The sequence below is a fragment of the Camelus dromedarius genome, chromosome 24 (assembly GCF_036321535.1).
Source record: "Camelus dromedarius isolate mCamDro1 chromosome 24, mCamDro1.pat, whole genome shotgun sequence".
Classification (NCBI taxonomy): domain Eukaryota; kingdom Metazoa; phylum Chordata; class Mammalia; order Artiodactyla; family Camelidae; genus Camelus; species Camelus dromedarius.
Window position 1 is genome coordinate 22,493,467 of NC_087459.1, and position 18,982 is coordinate 22,512,448.

The following is an 18,982-nucleotide window of genomic DNA, read 5'->3' on the forward strand; positions in this document are numbered from 1 at the left end:
TACCTTCACAGTAGTTCCTAGCTAGATGTCCTGCCTCTCAGGATATATTCTTTTTCTGGTATACTTAGTCATTTCCCCAGGTATACTTACTGCCAGTCAGGATATTCATCTATATATATATGTATGACTGAGAGTTTTTAAGGAATTGACTCCTGCGATTATGGTGCTGGCATTTCTAAAATCCATAGAGCAGTCTGGCTGGTAGGAGTGGATGTTAGCCTTCAGTCTAAATTCTTCAGGGCAGCAGGCCTGGAAACTCAGGCAGGGTTTCTATGTTTTAGTCTTGAGGAGAATTCCTTTCTTTTTTTTTTTTCCAGAAAACCTGTTTTTTCTCTTAAGGTTTTTACTTGTTGGATGAAGCCCACCTGTTTTTTGGAGGGTAATTTGCATTACTCAAATTCTGTTGATTTAATTGTAAATCTCTTCTTAAAAAATACCTTCACAGCAACAGTAAGACTAGTACTTGACCAAACACTGGGCACCATGGCCAAACCAAGTTGACACACAAAATTAAGTATCACACTTGCCCTCTGAGGAACCAGGGTACTTTTTTTTAGTCTAGGTATAGGCTGATTGCTGTCTGCTTCATAATATGTACCCTTGCTCCAGCTAAACTAGCAGCTCTATAGTATGTGTATTTTATGTGTACATAGTATGTATGTTTTACATACATGCCCCTGCTTTTACATGTCTTTTCTTTGGTCATAGTGTATCTTCAGTTCAGAATGCTCTGTGCTATCCAGATCTTATCTGTTCTGAAGGCTAGATCACAGACATACACAATTTTCTTTACATCCTGTACACCAACTCTCCTGAACTGCTTCCTGTCCCCTAATTATGCTGTGTTTTGTCATGCCATAGTGCTTTTGGACACAGATTCCTATTGCTTGGCCTATTCTTCCCTCTTACTTTCTATAAGGCTTTTATAGCTTCTTGAGATAGACTCTGTGTGCCTTTTCACTATGTTCCCATTGTCTTCTTTGCTTATTTCTACTCAGGCACTGATCACATTTTATTGTCATTAGTTGCATGTCTGTCTGCCCGTGAGACTTTGTTTCTTGAGAACAGGGGCCACTGCACTGCTGTCCTCTTCAGAGTTTATCCTCAGCCAAGCCCAAGTATCTGGACTGTAATTTATAAAATGAATAAGCTGAGTCTATGCTGAAGATTTGGAAATTGTATATTTCTTCTGTAATTTCTCTTTATAGTAGAATGTGGAGATAATGACTTCTTGGGGCTGAAGCAAATCTGAATACCAGAGATGGACCTTGGATTAGATTCTGAACATACCTGTGCATATTAAATATTTGCTCAACACACTATAGAAGTAGTTTTATTTATTTTTCCATTCTGTGCAAGGTACATAACTTAAATTGTTACATTAAGAAAAGTTGTTTTTGATTAGAAATGTTGATTTATTTTTGCTTGCATTTATGTGTACTTGTGTTCTAAGAATATCAGTGCATCTAAGACTGCTTCAGCTTCTTTCTAGCTAAAATGTAATGGTGATAACTGATGACGAATTTGTAAACAATCTTTACATGAAGATAAAATAACTTTTTCCTTTTCCTATTAGATGTTGATCATCTTTCTGAAGTAGAATCTCCATGGCCTGAACAATTTCTGAAAATCATTTGGAGCAAAATAGCTGTTTAATAACAAGATAACTACATCAAGATGGTTGGAAAACTGAAGCAGAACTTACTATTGGCATGTCTGGTGATTAGTTCTGTGACTGTATTTTACTTGGGCCAACACGCCATGGAATGCCATCACCGAATAGAAGAACGTAGCCAGCCCCTCAAGTTGGAGAGCACGAGGACCACGGTGCGAACTGGCCTGGACATCAAAGCCAATAAAACCTTTGCCTATCACAAAGATATGCCTTTAATATTTATTGGAGGTGTGCCTCGGAGTGGAACCACACTCATGAGGGCCATGCTAGACGCGCACCCTGATATTCGCTGTGGAGAGGAAACCAGGGTCATTCCTCGAATCCTGGCTCTGAAGCAGATGTGGTCACGGTCGAGTAAAGAGAAAATACGCTTGGATGAGGCTGGTGTCACCGATGAAGTGCTGGATTCTGCCATGCAGGCCTTCTTACTAGAAATTATTGTTAAGCATGGGGAGCCAGCCCCTTATTTATGTAATAAAGATCCTTTTGCCCTGAAATCCTTAACTTACCTTGCTAGGTTATTCCCCAATGCCAAATTTCTCCTGATGGTCCGAGATGGCAGGGCATCAGTACATTCAATGATTTCTCGGAAAGTTACTATAGCTGGGTTTGACCTGAACAGCTACAGGGACTGTTTGACCAAGTGGAATCGTGCCATAGAGACCATGTACAACCAGTGTATGGAGGTTGGCTATAAAAAATGCATGTTAGTTCACTATGAACAACTTGTCTTGCATCCTGAACGGTGGATGAGAACTCTCTTAAAGTTCCTCCAGATTCCTTGGAACCACTCAGTATTACACCATGAAGAGATGATTGGGAAAGCCGGGGGAGTATCTCTGTCAAAGTGAGTAGATGTTATATTTTTATTTGACCCTATAGTCAGCTAATAAAGGTCTGTGTGTTTGTGTATGTATGTATATGTATGTGTGTAGTGTATATATATATATGTATACACACACACACACACACACACACACACACTCTATATATCTATAGTGATTATATATATGTGTGTGTGTGTATGGAAAACTATAGACCTTTTCTGGAATAGATATAGCTTCATCAATGAGTTTTTTAAAAATTCTCTAGCCAGTTCATTACAGACCTTTTCATTTATTTAATTCATTTTTTAAATGTGTTGTTGCACTTTTATTTATTTTTTTTAGAGTGAGCCAATTAGGTTTACTTATTATTTATTTTTAGAGAGGTACTGGGGATTGAACCCAGGATCTTGCATATGCTAAGCATGTGCTTTACCACTTGAGCTATACCCTTCCCCCTATTCATTTTAAAATTTATGAATTGTCCTTTTTATTTATTTGATAGAAGGAAACCCATTTTATAGCAGTATATGGCCTTTTTCGTGGTCCTCTGGCTTTAATGTCTGTCATTCATTTTGGTGTTTTCTGATGTTTAATTTCTAGTTATTTTTGCTAATAAGGATAGTTGGCTTTTGTGTATATTAAGGTCAATATAAGAAAAAGCATGTACTATGTTAGTGAGTATGTAGTGAATTCCAGGCATTTAGGAAATTTTAGTGATAGGGAAAAGATTAAAATTATCTAACCCAGTCCCTTCACTTTACAGGTAGGAAGTACTCAGTCAGAAAGACCAAAATTATTTACTCAGATTTAGATGGCAAGGCCAGAATTAGAATTCATGCTTTGGTCTAAATGGGCTAATACTTTTTTCCATGGCATTTTATTACACGTAGTGTTTCTTTTGTTATCTGATGGATACATCTCTTGATTTTTACAAAAGGTTAGAGAATCTCTGAAATATGGAATCTTAATCCGTAATCCATACAAGAAGCTCCCTGGATTCAAACACTTCTAAAACCATTGCAGTTTTCTTCCTTTCTCTTAAAATGATGACTGGGGTGCCCTGACTTGATGTGATAATCTGACCTGATGACTTATGTACCTAGAATAAGGGTATAAAAATAGAAACTACTGTTAAATTCAGGTAGCATCTCCTCATGAAGAAAAGTTAGCTAAAACTAAATTTTATTTTTCATCTTTCCATTTATAAAAGCAATATATATCCCCTGTGAAAAAAAAAAAAAAAGAAAGCAGTGTGCTTCCCTTGTGTGCCCTGCTTGCCCCTATCAAGGAATATCATCTTGATTTTTTTTCAAAGTGTAAAACTTGTACAGTAAATATTGATTCTTCATGTATATAATTTGTGAAACCTAGCTTTCAGTTATTGATTATAAATTATTAGGTGTTATCATTCCAGTGACTTTAGGTTATTTTTATTGATTCACAGAGAATTACAGCTCTAGCTGTTGTCATCACAGTTTATTGTTCTTTCCCGATATTACACCATAACTAATTTCTAATTGCCTGCATTCCTAGGTAAGCACTTCAGACTGTATGCTTGTATCTTGGTCCAGATATTGTAGTTTAATATAAAATAAGCGTATTAGACACTTCTACCCCCTGGCTCTCTCCAAGTAGGGATTAAAGATATATGCTCAGGTAAGTTTTTGTGGAAATCAGGAAGATAATTTTCCTAACATGAAGACCAAAGAAATTCATAGAAATTTCAAATCAGTAAATTTTAGAAGGGAAAGAGATCTTACTTAGCAAGTAGGATATGGAATGGAGACCCAGTAAGTTTCTGTGCTTTGTCACGAATCACATGGCAGAACCATGACTGGAACTTCCAATACTTATTCTAAGATTCTTGCCACCATATGAATTTTTAGAAATTAAAGTATAATGTATATAATAGGTGCACAAATATTCAGTGTACAATTTGATGAATGTTTATATCTCTATGCACTTGTGTACTTATCATCAATATAAAGATACAAAAAATTAACAGCAATCAAAAGTCTTCTTTACGCTTCTTCTCGGGCAATATCCTTCTCAATTCCAGAGTAACCACTATTCCAACTTCTTTCACCAGAAGTCATGTGAGGTTGTATATGCAGTTCAGAAACAATCAGTCTTGCTTGTTTTTCAACATCATATAAATGCAGTCATGTCTATTTATTATCTTGTGCCTGGCTTTTTTCATTTAACATTTAGATTCATCCATATTATACATAGCAGTAGTTCATTCTTTTTCATTGCTGTGTAATATTCCAGTAATTAAATAGAATCTCTTACAAGGCTGCAATCAAAGCTTAACTGGTAAGGGACTATTTCCCAGTTCACATGGTTTTGGACAAGATTCAGTTCCTAATGGATGTTGGATGGAGGATCTCACTGCCATGAAGCTTTCTCTGTATGGCTACTCACAACATAGCAGACTTCATCAGCAAGCAAATGAGAAGAGCCAGAAAAAGTGAGCAAGACAGAATTCACATTTTCGTAATCTAATCTTGCAAGTGCCATCCTTTCACTTTTGCCACATTTATCAGAAGCAAATCCATAGGTCCAGCGACAGTCAAGGGGAGGGGATTAACAAAAGGAATACCAGGAGTTGGGAATCATTGGGTACCATTTTAGAAGAAGCTGACCAGTCTGCCCTCTCGCTGCCAATGACTCATTTCCCTTTCATATGCAAAATACATTTCCCCCTCCCCATGTCCCAAAAGTCTCATCCCATTACAACCTCAAAGTCCAGCATCTTGTCATCTAAATCAGGTCTAGTTGTGGATGGGGCTTCTGGGTATAATTTCTTACATATAGGTCCTTGAATACAATTGCTCTCGATCTGAAGATTTATGACACTAAAGATACAAGTTATGTCCTCACCCCATCCCCAGCACCAGTATACAGTGGTGGAACAGGCATAGAGTAAAGACATTGTTACTTAAAATGAGGGAAATAGGAAGCACAAAATTAAACTGGTTCATATCAATTCTGAAATACATCTGGGAAAATGTTACACATTTTTTGATGAGGTCTCAATCCAATATAAATCTAAAAATTATTTTCCATGTCTCTCTGCTCTGCCCTCTTCCTTTTTTTAGAAAGATAGCACATATTTTGTAGCTGTGTGGTTTTATCAGTCTGCTTCCTGCCAGCAGAATTGGGAAACCAGGGTGTCTTTTCATTTTGTTTCTGTATCCTTCAGTCCAAGTTGCAATGTTGCTGCTGATAAACTTTTCTCAAAAACTTGTGGGTCCTCTGTAAATCTCACTGGGGTTCATTCCATTTGGATGATAGTTTTACCCACAAATTTCTTTGAGATAAACCCTTTTTGCTTTGGGTTCCTACTGAATTGGGTAAGGGACAATATGCTTAAGCTTCCTTAGAGGCCTTATTGTTAAATTGAGAGGACCTGTGAGTTATACCCTTAATTTGTTTAAAGGACTGTGTGTGACTGAATTATTGGGGACCATTTTGGAAGCAGCCTACTTACAGAGGTTAATTTATCTAATCAAAGTAGTTTGCTGACTTGTGCTCTAGTAGATTCTTCAGAAAGTGTCCATGGAAACAACATTCCCTGAGTTCTTAATTTTGATAACAGCTGCTCAGTGCCCTTTATACCTAAAAGTCAGTTTTGCTGGATATAAAATTCTTCGCTGTTTTCTTCCGTGTGTATGTTAAACAGATTGTTCCATTTTCTTCTGGCAAAAAGTATTGATGTTAAAAATTCTGATAATCTAATTTGGATTCTTATTCTTTATTTGTTCCTTTATTTTCTCCTAGAAGTCATTTGCTCATTTTGCCTAGATGCTCAAAGGATTTTTTTCTTTTAAAGTCCCATAATTTTACTGGAATATGTCTTGATATTGGTCATTATAAAGCATATATTCTCAGATAGACCAAGACTATGTACTCTGTCAATATGTAGTTTAAAATAAGATATTTTCTTTGAATTTTGGTTTTTCATATTTCCTAACTTTGATTTTCTCCTTCCTATTATTCATATGCTGGATTCCTTCTTTTTCCCTTTTTAATTTCTTTCTTTCTTTTTTCTTTTTTTGCCTTCAGCATTTGGTCATTTTGTCTTTAATTTTATCTCTTCATTTTTTATTTTTAAAATATTTCTTCTGTTTCCAATTATTTTAAATTGAAAAACATTTAAGTCTTTTGAAGGCATTATTCTGTTTCACTTTTAATTTCTTTTAAGAATATCTATTATATTTATTAACTCTTGTCTTTCTTCACGATTAGTTTTTATTTCTTAAATGATTTTTTTCATTTCTTATCTTTCCCTGAGTTCTACTGCTTCATTTCTGAGTTTTTGTAATCATAATTTATGTTGTTCTTTCCTGTCTGGTATCATTTTTTAAAATATCTTTTAGCTTGTTTTAAAATAGTAAGTTACAATATTAATATGTTTTTGTGGGCATGTCTTTCTGGCTGCTTTCCTTATCCATAGGGATGTTATTTTTTTTCTCATCATAACTTTGGATGAGTTTAACCTTGTACTTTTTTATTGCTCACTTATACATGAAAATAGTTTTCTTGAACCTTTAAAAGGAGGAATGATTCAGAACATCTTTATTAATTTCACAGATCTCCCTCTTCTGATTTTTTTGGTTAAGTATTAAATATTATGATGGCTTGTTTTCTGAGATGTCATGGTCCACCCCCTCCCTCAAATGTATCTGTACCTTCTCACTCTTTTTTCTTTGTCCATATTCTATTTCTGTTCTGAGAAGTTTCCCTTCAGTGTGGTGCCCATCCTAAAAAGGCGCTTTGGCTGGTTGGTTTCAAGAGTTCATGTTTCCCAGCCTTCTGACCCCTTTCAGAACTTACCAAGGGCCCCTTGCACTCATCTTTTGGTTTGGTAAAACACCTCCCACTTTAATGTTCTCAGATAGGCCCACTGTGATTTTCAGAGTCTGGCTGACTTTTGTATGCCATGTTGCTTCCTTCTCTGTCCTCCCACACATTCATTCCATGCAGGTATTATGACTGTGTTGGCTGTTTCCACCTACTTGTATTTGAGGATTTTGGGGGCTGCTTTGTCACCTAGTTTTGTTTTTAAATGTTGTTTATGGGGTTTGGTTTTGCTATCTGGTTTCTTTGTTTTCAGGGGATATTTGACAGGATGAAAAAAAATATTCTGTGGTTTCTCAGATTCCCTCTCATTTTTCAGAACTTGGACTTGGAATGCTTGGCCTGGGTTTGGGGGTGGTTTGCAGGATTTTGAACAGAGGAGTGACATGATCTGATTTGTTTTTAAAGGCTCTATCTAGCTTATATGCTGAGAATAGTCCACAGGGATGTAAAGGAAGAAGCAGGGAGACTGTTAGGAGAATATTGTAGAAATCCAGGCAAGAGATAATGTTGGCTTGGACCAAGGGAGTAGCAGTGGAGTTAATGAGAAGTGATCATATTTGGATATATTTTGAGGTATAGTTAATAAGCTTTTCTCCCATCCAAATACTAACCAGGCCCGACCCTGCTTAGCTTCCCAGATCAGACGAGATCGGGCACGTTCAAATAAGGTTTTCTGATGGATTGGATGTGGAGTTAATGAGATGTGATCATATTTGGATATATTTTGAGGTATAGTTAATAAGCTTTTCTCCCATCCAAGTACTAACCAGGCCCGACCCTGCTTAGCTTCCAAGATCAGACGAGATCGGGCGTGTTCAAATAAGGTTTTCTGATGGATTGGATGTGGAGTATGAGAGGAGAGTAGTCAGAAGACGACTCCAGTTTTATTTTGTTTTATCCTGTGCAGCCAGAAGGATGGAGTTGACTTTAACTGAGATGGGGAGGGCTGTGGGTATAGTAGATTTATGGGGTAAGATTAGGAGTTCAGTTTGGGCTGTGTTGAGCTTGAGATAATTATTAGACTTCTGAGTGAATCTTTGTGATCATGTGTCCCACTACTGCATGGGCTAAAAAAGAAAGACATTGTTTATCATAGAAAATTGGAAGATATAGAAAAGTTAAGGTAAGAGTGTAAAAAATCACAATCATATCACTCTCATTGTTAACATTTTGTTGTATTATATATATGTATGTATATATATATGTATGTATATATATATAACATGCAAATATAACACATTTTTACAAAATTGAATTTCTGTTGTGTACACATTTTAAAATCTGCTTTTAAAAGGTATAACCTAAACATTTTCTAAGAGTGAGATAGTTTTTGAAAACATGACTTTTAATGGTATTTATCTTCTGTTTTACTTTAATAAGTCAAGCCGTATGGATTATGTACTCTTTTATCCATTCCTTTTTGCATTCCAGCCCATTCCAGCCCTGATGCTTTAGTCCAGAAGATTTGGTTTCCTGTAGTAGTTGCTGTATGTCATAATTCAGACCTGTGGTTTGGCAGCCCGCCTGGGTGTAGTGTTTAACTAAGACTCATGGAAGATCCGTGCTTTTAAAATGAGTGTCTTGGAGGATTATATTCACCTCAGTCATCAGGACTTTGGCACTGTCCCCATTCCCTGAGGAGGGGTGCCTTCCACTGTGAATGCTACAGAGGGAAGGGAGCTTGGGCACTTAAGACTCAGGGAGAGCCTGCAGGTTCTCAGATACTCTGCCTTGCAGAGTTGTGCCTGGGCTGTGGATATTGAAATATATGTCTGTCAGGCACTGTTTTGTGGTCCCAGTGAGACTAGAGGGTATCTGAATGGTACCTAGTTTATACCCTGTTACACTTCAGGCCTAAGTGTTGGTTAACTTCTGGAAGGACCGAAGGAGTGAAGGAGATTGGGTAAGCTCCATCCAGCCTGCAGGTTGTTGTCCAGAGAAGAAAATCAGGTTCTCTGGACAAAACTCATTTCTCTCTTAATAACTATATCCTTTTGAACAGAGAATGACAAAGTTTTCTGTAAGGGACCGGATACTTTTGGCTTCATAGGCCATATGATTTCTGTGATAGATATTCAGCTTGGATGTAGAGTAAAAGCAGCCATGAACAGTACAAAAACAAGTGGATGTGGCTTTGATCTAGTAACACTTTTACTTACAAAACAGGCAGCAGGCCAGATTTGGGCTATAGTTTGCCAGTCTCTGCTTTTGAACAGTGTTTTGCAAAACTCTGTCTCTTGTCTGTTAGTGATCATTATCCCTAATCTCTGAGGGTCAGAGTTTTCTTAAATCTAACAAAGCTAGGTCTCACAGGTCCAATTTCTAGGGTGCATTCTCACCACTGCACTTTGCTGCCACTTAGAAAAAGACAGACTAACCAACTAGAATCCATGGGAAGAGAGGAAAGACAAGCCCAAAGAGCTAATTTGGAACAAAGAGGCAACTCTTAAGAGTTTAAGGGTGGAAAGTTTGTGTAGCTCACCAACCAGACAGTGACCTCCTGGAGGACTGGGACCACACCTCCTCTTGTTTTTTATTTTATATCCTATTTTATTTTATCCTGTCCTGTCCATCGCTCAACAAATGTCTTCCTTGAATCTGATAAGTGCAGAGAAAATAACTGTTTCTTTCCCCTCCCTACCCTCTCCACCCAGGCAGCTCCAAATACATCCTTAGCTCTCCTCACGTGCCGTTCTCTAAATGCACCAGGCTGTCTCGTGTGTGTGTGAAAGTTGACGCCCTTCTGCAAGGAAGGGTATCATCTGAGACCACCACCCTTCCCCTGCCATAGACCCTATATGCCTGTAAGATACAGTCTTAGATTGGGGTTGACAGGTTTTTTCTGTAAAAGGCTGAATGGTAATATTTTAGGTTTTGAGAACTGTATAGTTTTTACCTCGACTACTCAACTCTGCCACTGCAGCACAAGAGCAGCCATAGACAGTCTATAAACAAATGAATGTGGCGTGTTCCAGGAAGACTTTATGACATTGAAATTTGAATTTCATATGATTTTCATATGTTATAAAGTATTATTCTTTTTATTTTTAAAAACAAAACATTTAAAAATGTAAAAGCCATTCTTAGCTTGAAGGCCAGACAAAAACAGACAGCAGGGTTGGATTTGGCATGTGACCCATAGATTACTAACCCTTGCCTTAGCTGCTTGGTAACTCACGTTGACTCATGTCCCACCCCAGGAGACAAATGGCCTGGTTCTGTCCTCTGCACTCCCATTATATGGTTTCTGTCCTCTGTCATCACATTTATCATGCTGCGTATTAATCGTGTATGTTTCTCTTACTGGACTCTGAGCTTCTTGAGAGGAGGGTCATGACCTAGTCGTGTCATCTTTGCATGCTTTAGTGTCTAACGACCCGACACATAGTGAGTATTCAGAAACATTTAATGTGAATTTTGTGCTCAATAAGTGTAAAATGCCATTATTACTGTCTTAAAGAGAAACACCTGATCAATATGCAACACGCCCTTCCAAGTTCTTCCTCTTAGGAGTCCATAGCAACTGCATTTGCTGCTAATGGAGCTTGTGACTCAGTGATTACATAACAAAAGCCTTTTCATTTTAGAATTCTATCTCTTTCAGACAGAGATGATTGTACTTTATATTTAAATCCTTTATTTGGTCGTAATGATAAACCACAGCTTTCATTTTTCTTTTAAACCAGTGCTATAATCTGGATGCAGAAATAATGATAGCTATTGTTTTCTGAACACATACCACATTTCAGTCTCTTAGTCAACTCTGATTTTCCTTTAGACTTTTGGTAACTTCCTGACTACTATCAATTTACCTTTTTCTTTGTTCTCTACACCTGAAACAAAACTAAGCAACACCACATTGCTTTTCCTCCATGCTATCTATTGTAATAAGAATGATAACACCATCCATTCAGTCCTTCAAGTCAAATCTGAATTCATCTAGACTCCCTTCTCTCCTTTTCCCCATATCTAATTGGCCACTAAGTCTTATCAATTAAAAAGAAAATCTGTGGAGGCTTTTTCTTTCCCTATCTATGTCATTTGCTCTAGTTGAAACTTTAATCATTTCTCAATTCTCTCAATATATAGTTGAACATTTTTACTGGTTTTTCTGACCCCAGGTTGCCCCATCCTTCAATCTGCCCTTCCCATAGTCATCAACATTGAATGCAGATAAGGATAATCTGGTCTTGTCCATCCTGTGATTAAAACCTTTCTATCATTCCCCATCATTTTCAAGATAAAGCCAACTTCCCAGTCACGACATACAAGACCCTATGTGTGACTTCACTGCTTAAAATAGATGTGTTTCAGAATTCAGAAATTTTTAGATTCTAGAAAGGTCATATGATATACATAAAACATATCATATAACATCCTTGCTCATTCTGGATCAGCACTCTGTAATCAGACACATCAATATTTCTGCATCTGAGAGTATGATTGTTTATGCCAAGTAGAATAAAGGCTATAAATAGATTCCTGTCAGTTCAGGTAATGTTTTGCTGCCAGATAAGTTACAGGAAAATATTTAGTTTTTGGAGCTTCTTGGATTTCAGAATTTGGGGTAAGAGCTTGTGGTCCTGTGGATGTATGGTGGTCTGCTGGAGCTGGGTTGCTCTAGCTGTAGACAGCCCATTTTTGTACATCCCTTCTCAACTCTGCAGTTGTTGACGTAGAGGTAGTAGGTTGAAATCAGCCATTGTGGGAGTATTTACATCACTGGTCATTGGTAAATGCCACAAATCATGGCTTTTTCCTTCTTGGAAATCAGGCTGTTAAACATTACTAGCACAGCAGTGCGTATATCTATTACATATACAGTATGTTTTTATCATTGTGGCAAAATGACTTGCTCAGTCTATGCAGTATAGAACGAGAGGCCAGGGTTTTCAGGGAAGTATAGACTGTAAAAATTAAGATGATCAATTGGACAGCAGTAGGAGAACTGGGTAAAACGGGAGCTTTGGAGACACACAGACATAGGTTCAAATTCTAACTCAGTTATTTCCAGACGTGTGACCCTGAATAAACTACTTATGGGTCTCAATTGTGACATTTGAAAAATGGGTACTGATCCATGTCTTTCTCTTGAGGTGGTTTCAAGGATTAAAATGGATACCATACGCAAAGTGCCTGACATAGAATGAAAAAAATTGTTTTTTGTTAACTATAAACCTTTTTCTTCTTAAGATGTTTCTCTCTGCAGGCATGACTCCCTTTCTCTAACATTCCTAATGCACCCACAGTAAATATCGTGTAGTTCAGCACTTGGATGTTCTCTAGTTACTTCATCTTGTGTCACTTGATTTCCTTATAAAGATATGATCTTTGACTTCTCTTGAGTATGTTTATATAAACTAAATTTATCGGGTTTTTTCCCTGCCATGAAAAGCTTTTACTCTTTAATTTAGTAGACATTTATTGAGAATCTGTTACATGTTAACATGCTAGATACTAGTGATCGTGAGATTAGTAAAACATAGATCTTCCTTATAGTCTGGTGGAATGATAGATTGTTGGGCAAGGAAGCCAGCTGCTTAAATACAGGAAAATTAGGAGGCTTTTAGTAATCTGGGTGAGCATGATGGTGACATGAACTAAGGTTAGTGGCAGTAGGAATAGAGGAGAGATTGCCCTACTCAAAGGTAGAGCCTCTGAAACTGGGTAACTTAGAAGTGATCTTGCTTTCTCCCTGCCCCATCTGAGATCTCTGGCTTTGCCTGGTGGATGGGGGTGGTGCTGTTTGTCAAGATAAGAGGTACATGAAGAATAGATTTTGAGGAGAAGATGATGGTTTCAGTTTTAGACCATCTTTGTTTTTAGATGTGAGTAGAGTATCTGGGTAGGGTGACCATATAATTTAACATACAAACTTGAACATTTATGGGTGTGAGTGGGATGTGCTGTTAATAATTAAGCTGGGTGCAAAAGGTATAAACTGGAACTGTCCTGGACAAACTGGGATGTTCTTTACACATGTAAAAAATGTCCAGAAAAGAGGGAAAATGTACAGAGTGAAGAGAGCAGTGGGTTAAGCGGAGTCCTGGAGAAATTTTTAAGAGAGAAAAAAGAATGTGGCCATCAAGACAGGGAGGAAGCCTGGAGCTAGTGGCCTCACAGAATCCCAGGGAAAAATCATTTTATTTTCTCTTATGTATTTTTTAAGGAGCAGAGCCCCTTTGAGGGATTCTTCATCAGATGATGACTATCTGCAGTGAGAGGTCGTATACTTAAAGAAAGAGTGTTTTTACTTTTTATTAGAATACTATGAGTGACTTCTAACGCATTATGACATAAAACTCTCTTAGGCACTTTTGTTTTATAGTCATTTGGCCGAATCTGCTAATTCAGATCCAATTTTAATCTAGATGTCATTTTATATTATATTTTACCCTAAAATTATGAGTCAGATTATTTAGTCAAATTTGATGTCACTATAAGCTTAAAGTAAATCTCTAGGTCAAGAGTTAGAAGACACTTATTTTGTCATATTGAAAGTCATAAACAGCACTTCTTTTTCTTCCTTAGATAATAAGGTTCTTTAGGAAATAAACTGAAAAATAAGACAAATGAAATCTTGCATTCTTTATAGATTATGGTTGGCTGTTTTCCCCCTAATATTTTATTGAAAAATTTCAAACATACAAAGAACTGAAAGAATTATACCCACTAGCTATGAATAACATTTTGCTGTATTTACTTTGTCACATAATCTGTCCGTCTGTCCCTCTAGTCATCATTCATCAGTCCATCTTATTTGTTGTTGTTGTTTTTAATGTATTTCAGGTAAGTTTTTCTAAGCAGTCTTATCTTTGTTATTTTTTTTCTGAATGTTGTAATTAAAGTGTCAACCCATTTTGTGCAGATGTTTTCAGCTGACCTCTTTTCCTATTTCTAGAAATCTGAGGTTACCAATGATTGCTGTCAAATTGAGAACATTGAAAGTCTGATAAATGTGTTAAGCCTGAATAATGCCCTCTCTCTCAACAGCTTTATAATCCGGAGACTTATCATTTTTAAAGTTACTGAAAATAATTTCCAGTAGCCTCTTAACACATTTTTTAGTAGTCTAAATGAATATTTATTCACATTATATTGCTTTCAGAGTGGAGAGATCTACAGACCAAGTCATCAAGCCAGTCAATGTGGGCGCTCTATCAAAATGGGTTGGGAAGATCCCTCCAGATGTTTTACAAGACATGGCAGTGATTGCACCCATGCTTGCCAAACTTGGATATGACCCATACGCCAACCCACCTAACTATGGAAAACCTGATCCCAAAATCCTTGAAAACACGAGAAGGGTAAGTGAGATTTTTAAAGTGAATTAAGAAAACTGGATGTGGAATTTGGTTCTTGGAAAATATTTTTCTTTTTTGTTTCTTGCTTTTTTTATGATCAGAAGATATTTTTAAATTAGAAAAATCATATTTGCAGAATGCTTTATAATCATAAGTCTTCCACTGCATTTTAAGGATAACTGAGACTTCCCAGGAACTATGGGGACAATTCTGTAATCTATTTTTCCCAATTTCTAAGAATGATGCTTACTGTTGGGGAAATTTATTCTCATAGTTGATTATTACAAATTTGCATAAATGCAGAATTATTAGTGACCTCACTTATAGTTTCTTTTTACTTTGAATCTAATGAATACTTTACTTTTAAACCTTTGTTTAGATAAGGCATGATTTCTCAATACTTGATAACTAAACATTGGCTTCATAAGAATTATTAAACAGATACAATAAACTACCCTCTGAAAGAGAGAAAGTTGCTATTAAAAAGTGTAATTACAACTGTTTATTTTAATAAGTTATGCTCACATCTTTATTTTATTTCAGGAAGACTGAAAACTCAAAGAATCTCAACATATGCCTTACCAGTATAATCTATTTCATACCAGAACTCAATGTATTCTTTTTATAATTGTGGTAAAATATAAGTAACATAAAATTTACCATTTTTACAGTTTATAAATGTGCAATACATTTGCATTGTTGTGCAGCTGTCACCACTATCCATCTCCAGGACTTTTTTCATCTTTCCAAACTGAAACTACGTAGTCATTACCCATTCCCCCTTCCTCCAGCCCCTGGTAACCACAATTCTACTTTCTGTCTCTAGATGCAGTCTTTTTTGAAACTACAGTTTAAACAAGTCAACCATGTTAGCATAAGTTCGCAGGTAGGGTATTTGGTTTCAAGGTTTAAAATTCCTTACCTTTATCTGGCATTCTCTTGTTATGTCAGAGTTCTCCCCTCCCCGCAGCCTTATGATATATCATCTCTTTATCCTGTCCTTCTTTTGATACCCTTAATTGACAAACAAACTTACATTTCATGAGGCTAATTTCCATGTAGATTTTTTACTGTTAGGTATTACTTTTGTTTTTCCTTTTTCAGTTCATTAATAGCTATGTAGAAAGAGCTGTTTTCTTCTAAACTATCATATATGGGGGCAGATTTTTATTTTTTTAAATAATCTCCATCTTTTTAAATTTTTCATACACACATTTTATCATAAAAATTTAAGCTCAATTTCTAAAAGTTACGAAATTTAAGATAAGAGAATAAAATTCTCTGATATTACCACCCAAACACTTACCATTCATAATATTTTAATGGGTTCCCCTTCCTTTCTGCATATTGTTAAACAAAGTTAAGCTTACATATTTTATAATTTACTTTTGCAAACATACAATCTTATATCCAGCACTTTCTCTTAATATTCATGAGCATTTTCCCATTGTGCATATGCTTTTTAAATATGTTTTCATCGTTATGTAGATAAATCATTATGAGCCACCTTACATCCTTTATGAAACACAGTACTAAGTAAATGAATGAATGAACAAATGGATAAAATGTTTCCCTAGTGTATCTTCTATAATTCATTTTATCATTTTTCTTTTGTTGTTTACAATTTTCTCTTTGACAAACAGTGCTTCAGTGAACATTTTTGCACATACTGCATTTCAGTTTTTTCTTTTTTAAGATTATACTAATGAGAATGGAATTAAACCAGGTCAGAGTATCTGAAAGTTTTTTAAGGTCCACGATATATGTTGATAATTTTTTTAATCTTTCAAACTACCAGCACAATATAGGTAATTTTCCTTTATATTTTTGCTAATTTTAATAGGTTTCATTGATTAAAATAATTGAACATTTTTCAGTTATTACCTGTATGTATTCTTTTCTGAAAGACCTCAAGTTTTAAAAAAGTTTTATATGTGTTAAAGTTTTGTGAATCACATTCTGCTAAAGATGAAGTATCCATCAGTCCAGCATCCATTAACATAGTCCTTTGTAATCTCTTGGTAATTGGTAATTCATAGCTTTCTCCTTTGTGCAATACTGAAATTGTTTTTGTAATCCACAGTACATGTATACATGATATTTAGAGGTTTTCCAAGCAGTAGACATTACAGTTTTCTTACATGCAAGTTGTCTGGCTAGATTATTCTTGGCTTGCTTGAGTGGTTAAGTTGGGAAGAATGCTGTGGTTTGAATCCTTGTGACTAGAGAATTTGTTTCATACACATTTGTGGCTTTTGAAAGGGTTTCCAAATGCACACTGGAAAAAACCTCTCCCCCATCTCTGTCTATGTCTAAAGTGACAAATAATTTTGAGGGAAAGAAAAGATAAAGCGTGAACTATAATTGCATTTTGAGCACTTTGTGATAATGCATATACGCTGACTTTCTTGTTTCATGGGATTGAGTTTCATAAGCCTTCAGATAATCCAAAAACTATGTACTTTTAAAGCTTTTTGCCTGGAAAAACTCAGATGCTAATATATCCAGCGCTGATGATCATGAGGTTTCATAAAGTAATGCTTAAAAAGTGATCTTCAGTTGCTAGCTGTGACATGAGAGGCTCCAGAGAAAACACATGGCTAGGGAGTCGTTCCCTTTATTTATGGGATGAGAGTGGGAAAGTACTCACATTTTCACTGGGAATATAAAATCCAAAGCTCCAGGCCTAAAAGTTCTGGTTTTCATACAGTTTTGGGTCTAGAAGTATGGTGTCTGAGTCAGCATATTTTGGGGACATGTTGCCCAATTTTGAATAGAAACTCATTTACTTCATAGCTGCTGTGACTCCGATGGTAAATTGGAAATGAAATGCTAACGTATTTTGTACCCTTTCCCACCGTGGCCTCTAATCCCAAAATTGTAGCACATTTCAGTAAATGGTGCCCTCTAGGTTACATTCTAGCTTTCTCCCTCCCCCATAGGTTTTTAATCTTTTTAGATTTACAGGCCTATTTGAGAATTTGGTGAAACTTATGGATCCCTATCTGAGAAATACAGACACATACATACACAGACTCTTACCCACAATTTCAGTAAATTCATAGATGCCCATCAGATTAAGGAATTCTGTTTTGTAGTCTCCTTGATCAAGCTCATCCACTCATGTGACTTTGATTACATCCTATTTGCTGATGATCATAAATCTGTATCTCCCAGTGGGTCTCTTTCCTGAGCCCCAGGCTCATTTTTCCCACCTGCTTTCTATATCTCTCTACCTGGATGTTCACAAGGGCCTCAAACTCAATGTCCAAAATGAATTTATTGTCCAAATTTGTTCCCTGATAGGCAGAAGCTAGATGGAATTGTTCACTAAACTGAGCAAGAATTTTGAATAGGAGTGGAATGAGGCTGTGTTTATCTATATTTGCAGTGTCTATGAGCCAATGAGCAGATATGAGGAGCAGAGTCCTCAGGACACGTGGGTGAAGCCAAAAAGCAGTTCAAAGACCTCATTACTAAACCTGAAGAGTGAGTTGAAAAGTAGATCCAAGTGTGAATGGAATATCCAGTTGAAACCCTGACTAGACAGTACTACGGAAGAGCAAGTAGTCAAATGGAAAAGCACATATCAGTGTGCAGAATCCACAGAACAAACAAGAAGGAACTTGAGTATTAATTAAGTGAGCTGGGAGAGGGAGTTGGGTTATATTCCTGAACCAAACAGTAGGAAGCTGCAACAGTTGAAACTGATGTCCTCGCATTAAAGGTAGAGCCTGTAATGCACACCTGTGTTCTAGTTCCTGTACTCAGCAAAACCTGCTTCTCCCAGCTTTTCCCATCTTCATACATAGCATTTCTATTTATCTAGTCATCAAAGTTACTTAGGATTACCTAACTTTAAGATCACATGTAATTAACTGGGTAACAAGTCCCCTTGATTCTACATTTGAAAGTATCTTGATTCAATTCTGTTTCAGCTACCTTAGTTCAGTTTCTTCTCATTTTTCACATGAATTAAGATTTATTTCTGTTTGTGTATGTGTGTTCAATCTTCGCTACATTTAAAAAATATTCAATGGAAATAATTTTTTAAAAGCTCAAATCTGAATGTATGTTCCCTTATGTAAACCTTGAATAGCTCAATTGGTACTATTGAATAGAGCCCAGACTTCTTAGAATGGCATTTATTTTTCAAATCTTTGGAGATTTTCTGGTGATCTTTTTATTGTTGGTTTCTAATTTAATTTCATTATGGTTAGAGAACACACCTAGTATGGGTTTAGTCCTTTGAAATACATTGAAAATTGGTTTATGGCCAGCATATGTTCTCACATGTCACTTGAGAGAAT

The 18,982-nt window shown here is 36.3% G+C and overlaps 1 protein-coding gene across 3 annotated transcripts in view; it reads left to right on the forward strand.

The window, feature by feature from the left end:
• TPST1 (tyrosylprotein sulfotransferase 1) overlaps window positions 1-18,982 on the forward strand; it is a 76,037-nt gene that overhangs the window by 23,862 nt on the left and 33,193 nt on the right. For all 3 annotated transcript variants that reach the window (XR_004130677.2, XM_031432805.2, XM_031432800.2), the window contains exons 2-3: window positions 1,577-2,522; window positions 14,477-14,675. Coding sequence is in view for 2 of the 3 variants with exons in the window: in XM_031432805.2 (XP_031288665.1) it covers window positions 1,678-2,522; window positions 14,477-14,675 (1,044 nt within the window). In the remaining variant the exon portion in view is untranslated. The remainder of the gene's footprint in view (window positions 1-1,576; window positions 2,523-14,476; window positions 14,676-18,982) is intronic.